Source organism: Mastomys coucha, unplaced genomic scaffold (assembly GCF_008632895.1).
Source record: "Mastomys coucha isolate ucsf_1 unplaced genomic scaffold, UCSF_Mcou_1 pScaffold7, whole genome shotgun sequence".
Classification (NCBI taxonomy): domain Eukaryota; kingdom Metazoa; phylum Chordata; class Mammalia; order Rodentia; family Muridae; genus Mastomys; species Mastomys coucha.
The window spans coordinates 2,041,720-2,047,610 of NW_022196913.1; the positions used below are offsets into that span (position 1 = coordinate 2,041,720).

At 42.5% G+C, this 5,891-nt stretch overlaps 1 protein-coding gene and 1 long non-coding RNA gene across 4 annotated transcripts in view; one reads left to right on the forward strand and one right to left on the reverse strand.

The window, feature by feature from the left end:
* LOC116081710 overlaps positions 1-3,251 on the forward strand; it is a 13,159-nt gene extending 9,908 nt beyond the window's left edge. The window contains exons 2-3 of the long non-coding RNA XR_004114977.1: positions 1,445-1,589; positions 2,598-3,251. This is a non-coding gene — a long non-coding RNA (uncharacterized LOC116081710). The remainder of the gene's footprint in view (positions 1-1,444; positions 1,590-2,597) is intronic.
* Positions 1-5,891, reverse strand: part of Optn (optineurin) — a 50,761-nt gene that overhangs the window by 2,796 nt on the left and 42,074 nt on the right. For 2 of the 3 annotated variants that reach the window (XM_031358348.1, XM_031358347.1), the window contains exons 12-13: positions 2,744-2,874; positions 1,432-1,514 (exon numbers count right to left, since the gene is read on the reverse strand). In XM_031358348.1, coding sequence (XP_031214208.1) covers positions 1,432-1,514; positions 2,744-2,874 — 214 coding nt within the window. The remainder of the gene's footprint in view (positions 1-1,431; positions 1,515-2,743; positions 2,875-5,891) is intronic. The other variant, XM_031358349.1, reaches the window with a different exon arrangement.

Consider the following 5,891-nt stretch of genomic DNA (forward strand, 5'->3'; position numbering starts at 1 on the left):
ATGGTATGATAGATGATTCCACTACTTGGGAATGTGAGTTAAAATGAACCCACCCCTTGTCTTGTCGGCAGCCTCAGGCCCTAGGGGTCCAGCAGGATCGAGGGCCCGGGCTCTGTAGCCAGGCCCTGTTTTGTCAGGTAGGAAGCACCTTTCCAGGGACTTATGTACTGATTCTCAGGTGCAACACTATTGTGGGAAGGCTGTGGGACCTTTGGAAGGTGGGAGTAGGTCACAGAAAGTATGTTGGGGCTCAGGGCCCTGACCCTGGCCTTGTCTCTGCCTCCTGCACACCATGATATGAACAGCATCCTCCTTCCACATGTTTGTACTGTCATGATGTTCTTCATAAAACATATATGAAATGCATCCCAACTCTACATAGATCTTTGGTCAATAAATTTTTCTATTAATGCTGAAAACTGCTTCTGCTTCCAGGGTTTCATTGTTATATGTTCATATATATATATATATACTAATATATATATAATTAGTATATATGTTCATATATATATATATATATATATACTAATTATTTATTTATTAATTGATTGATTGATTGAGATAGACTAGCCCAGGCTGGCCTGGAGTTCTCAATCTTCCTGTCTCAGCCTCTCACATACAAGGACTACGGGCATGAGTCCCATTGGCTGCCAAACTTATTTTTAACTTGCTTTCCTATAAAAAGACTGTTGTGGGATGTGGGAGGGAGGGACAGACAGGAAACATAAAATGACATGCAAAGACCTAGTTTTCATTGTTGATATGGTATGATAGATGATTCCACTACTTGGGAATGTGAGTTAAAATGAACCCACCCCTTGTCTTGTCGGGGTGTTATCAGAAACCAGAGCAGGGCAGACTGTGAAGGCCCTCGGTCTGCTCTAGTACTTAGGGACCGTGTAATGTCTGTGAAGTTTACGATGGCATCTTGTTAGTAGAGCATTGCCATTAACATTTTTCCTAGCTATGTCTTTGAATTTTTTAAATCAAAAATCAAGGATACTACTTGTTTTGATAGCTTACTATATTTTACAGAACATTGTTACTTGTGTACTGATACCACCACATAATAAATCTAGCGCATGCATTTCGTCAGACCTGGACTTTGTCTAGCATTTCACGAGGATCTGGGTTTAATTTCAAGCATCACAAACAAAATAACTCAAAGCAGAACCCACTCTGTGAAGGCAAACAGAGGCTTGGAATGAACTGAAGAGGGTGATTTGGGTCAGCTAACCGACGCTGGAGTGACGACGCTGGAGTGACGTGGTACTTCCTGGCTGGAGGAGAGTCTGGGCTGAATGAAATGAGAGGGACTGAAATATCAGGGACTGAATTCTGGGGAAACAAGTGGTGTTGTGTTTTGACTGGTTCAATTTAGGAGCTATTCTCTACAATGTAGTCTGAAATCCTAGCTCATAGGTGACTCACCTCTTTGAAACAGGTAAGCCTGCTGGTCAGAGTCACTGGTTCTAGCCCCATGCCGGCACTGCATTTCCATCAGGGACTGCCTACTGGGATGAAAAGCAAGACTACCTGTGACGTTCTATAGCCCTGCAAGAGGACACCAGCAAGCAGACAACAGAAGGGTGAGCGTGGGAAACATACAAACACAAACCACCCGGTAGGGGGGAAGATACTAAGTCGGGCTTTATAGGATCAGGAAATAACCCAGCTCTACTTTTTTCTTTCCTTTTCTTTTTTTATTTTTTTAAGATGCATTTATTATATATACACACACACACACACACACACACACACACACACACACACACACACACACACACACACACACACAGTGTTTTGCCTGCATATACACCTGCAGGCCAGAAGAGAGCACCAGATCTTGCTGGGGACTGAACTCAGGACCTCTGGAAGTGCTCTTAACCTCTGAGCCATCTGTCCAGCCCCAGCCCCAGCCCCAGCCCCACGCCCTTTTTTAAATGTCAGGCCTTTTCTGTGTAGCCCTGGCTATCTGCAACTTGCTTTATAGACCAGGTAGACTCATATGTCTGCCTGTCTCTGCCTCCTAAGTTCTGGGATTAAGGGTGTGTGCCACCACTGCCCAGCTTCCAAACTCTTGATTGAGAGCAAAGTGGCATATTTCTGGATCAAGGCATTACAAAGCAATTAAATAGAACAAATTATTTTATTTGCTAAGAGGAAAAAAAATCCTTCATTTTCTAAAATATAATGAATTAAATCTGCAGAGTTCACAGTCACATGATATAAATTAAATTGAAGAACAATGTCTATAATGATCACTTTGTAACTTAAACAGAGAAAAAAAGTCAGTATTATCTTCCTTAAAAAATACTATGTTGGGAGCCTGAAAGATGGCACAGCAGTTAAGACTATGTATCCTCTGACAGAGGGCCTGAGCTTGGTTCCTAGCACCCATACTGTGGTTCACAACAGTCTGTCCCTGCAGTTCAGGGGACTGGACACCTTCTTCTGACTTCTGCTGGCATTAGGCATGCATGTAGTATATATACAGACATGCAGGTAAAACAGTCATATAAGTAAGTCTTAAAAAGTTGGTTAAAAATATGGTGCAGGGATTTGTGTGGATACTGATATGTAAAATTATAATGCAGGTGGATGGTTGCTCTCCAAATTCCTGTGCCAAGGACCCAGCCTGTACACTGTTCCTTTGAAGAGATGGCCTTTTGCTAAGGGCACAGCCAGTACACCATTCCTCTGAGGCGCTGGCCTGTGCGCCAATCTCCTTGCTTTCTCTTACCTGCCTCCATCTTCAAAGTCATTGTTCTCTTTCAGCAAAACTGCAAGCTGCAAGGCCAGCTGCTCCTTTTCTTCATGAATCTTCTCCCTGGCTGCTCTCTCAGCATGAAAATCTGAGCAGTACACCTCCATCTGTTAGAGGGAAAGTTAAGTTACCATGGAGACGAGCATGGATTCAGGAGGATCTGACCCTGACCTGAGATCAGGGTCCATGCTGCACCTGAAGACAGGCTTCGGGAATGACAGACTTGTGTTGTGAACTGGGGTGATAAATCATGGCTTTCCAATGTCTTTAAATGGTAGGTATAAGCTGCATGTGTGTGGGTGCTTTAAACAATAGGAACTCCTAAACTGAACTGATAAATGGCTTAAGGGATACATGAATCATTAATTCAGTAAAATATTTAAAAAAAAATAGAACTCAGGAATAATATAGTAAATGGCTTACCAGAATGTTGGTCTTAAGGTAAATTTAAAATAAATAAATATACAGTATTTGTTGAACTCCAGACATGTGTAAGGTTTTATGGTGGTTGCTTCTTTGACTTCACCAAAAGTCCTCAGAATCAGCACGTGATGGAGGCAGGAGACTCGTGTCTGTTCAGGTCTATGTTGCAAGTCCTGGGCTACATAGCACGACCCTGTCTTTTAAACCCCTGGAAATATAAACTCATCACTTTTCTAAGGAGCTTAATAGTCCTTAGTCTTAGGAAAATCTAGCTGAGCATGGTAGTGCTGGCCTGTGAGTTAGTGTTCTACAGGCAGAGACAAGAGGAGGTTGAGTTCTAGCCTAGTCTGGGCTATGTGGCAAGACTGTATCAAAAAAGAAATGTTTAGTGACCTCAGTGTTTGAGCCTAGATAGAGGTCTTATTTTCCTGACTCTTCCATGTATCAAGCCACTTCCTCTACATGTGGGGTCACCAGCTTCACTCTGACTCCAGTGATGTTCATGTCCTGGTATAGAGATTCTTGTGTGGTCTATTCCCAAAATAGGGCCAGCCTGTGTAATTACTAAAATGCTCCAGAAGGGGTGGGGGTGGACTCTGCAACCACATCATAAGGCACCGTGGCTCATGCATTGCTCTCTCCTGGATCACTTGCTTTGGAGGAGGTCAGCTGCCATGCCATGAGCAGTACTCTGGAGAGGCTCACAGAGGGAGGCCTCCTGACAGTCATGTGACTGAGTCATCTTGGACGTAGCCTGCCAAGTCCATTTTTAGTGTGGCCTCATGAGACTGAGCCAGACCTCCCTTCTGAGTCGATCCTGGATTTTTCATTCATAGAGTCTGAACTTGAGATGACAGATGTTTGCTTCTATTTCAGCTGCTATGCTTTGGGCATAATATGCCACATAGAAACACAGATCACTGATATATTATTAGAATAATTTCATTGTTTTCAAATTATAACATAAAACAATCAATTTCACAATGAATGGAGGTGATCCGAACATTGCTTTAATAGCAGTTTTTAAATCTTCTTTTGCTTTATTTTTTTAAAGATTTATTTTTATGTGCATTGGTGTTTTGCCTGCATGTATGTTTGTGTGAGGGTGCCAGATCTCCTGGAATTGAAGCCACAGACAACATGAGCTGCCATGTAGTACTGGGAATTGAACCCACATCCTCTGGAAGAGCAGCCACTGAGCTATCAACCACTTAGCCATCTCTCCAGCCCCATTTTGTTTTAATTTTTTGAGGCAATGTCTCCCTGTGTAGCCCAAAGTGGCTTAGAGCTCAATATGCAGACCAGGTTCACTGCAAATGAGGCCATGCATTTGTCACATGATCTGCCCTGAATATTAAAGATTGCACACATGCATCATCATACTGGGTGCCAAGGTTTCTTTTTTAAAAAAAGATTATTATTTTGTGTATGTATGTGCTCATGAGCAAGAGCTGTGCATGCTAAGCCCTTCTCCAGTCCCCTGGTGCCAAGTTTTCAGCTTACTATGTTTAAAACTGGCCTTTGAATTTCATGGCTTTGGGTCATAGTATCTATTATTGTTTAAAGGAAATAAAAATCTAAGCCTTGCATAGTGCTATACATCTGTTTTCTGCACTTGGGTAGTAACACAAAGGGGTCATGAGTTTGGGGCCAGCCCAAACTACACAGTGACATCTTGTCTAAAAAAAAAATCTATTATGTCAAAACTATAATTACCAGAAGGTATGTAATATACATATATTACAAACATCATTTTAGGAGGGTCCTATTATTTCTGGATGATGCAGCATCTTATGGTGCATGGTAAATAGTCATGATGGAGACTCACTTCTTTGATGGGGAATCTCTGAGCTATCTATTCCTGTATCAACGCTGAGAGCAATATCTACCCTCTGCTGTGCAGAAGCCAGAGTTGCTGAATGAATAAGGGCATTACTAAAACCAACAACCATGTGTAGTCATGACATAGACACAAGACCACAGGGCAGAAAACTCAGCAATGTGGGCTCCCCAAGGGAAACCAAGGCTCCAGGAGGCAGGCTCCCATGATGTTCCTGTAGTAACAATATTAAAGCCACAGCCACAGACAGAGTGGAGTTTGTCCACAATGGGCAGCTGGTGATAATGAGCCCTTGGGTAGCATAGAAACTACTGGTATCATTACTAAAAAACATCCACAAGGATGTAAAGACACTGGGGCCTCCTGAGAGAGTTCTGGTCATGTATTTTTGTAAGATAAACTGGTAGTATTTAATTTTAAAATTAGCAATGTACTTAATGATGTAATGACTCCCCCTTCCCCCACTGTGTGTGCACATACATCTGTGTGTGGGTGCATATGTGAACATGTCCATGTGGAAGCTGGAGGACAACTTCAGATGTCATTCCTCAGGGACCATCCCCTTTGGTTTTTGAGATAGCATCTGTCACTGGCCTTGAACTCCCCAGGTGTGCTAGACTGGCTGACCCAGGAACTCAGGGATTTCAGCACTCCGATCACAAGTAAATGCTACCATGCCCAATGTTTTTTTAAACTTGTGTCTAGTATTTCTATTTAATAGCAACTTTTAAGAAAAAGACCCATATAAAGCTAGGCATGGTAACACGCCTATAATCCCAGTATTTGGAAAGTAGAGACAGAAAGATCAGGGGTTCAAGGCCATCCTTGGCTACATAGCAAGTTTATGGCTAGCCCATCTTT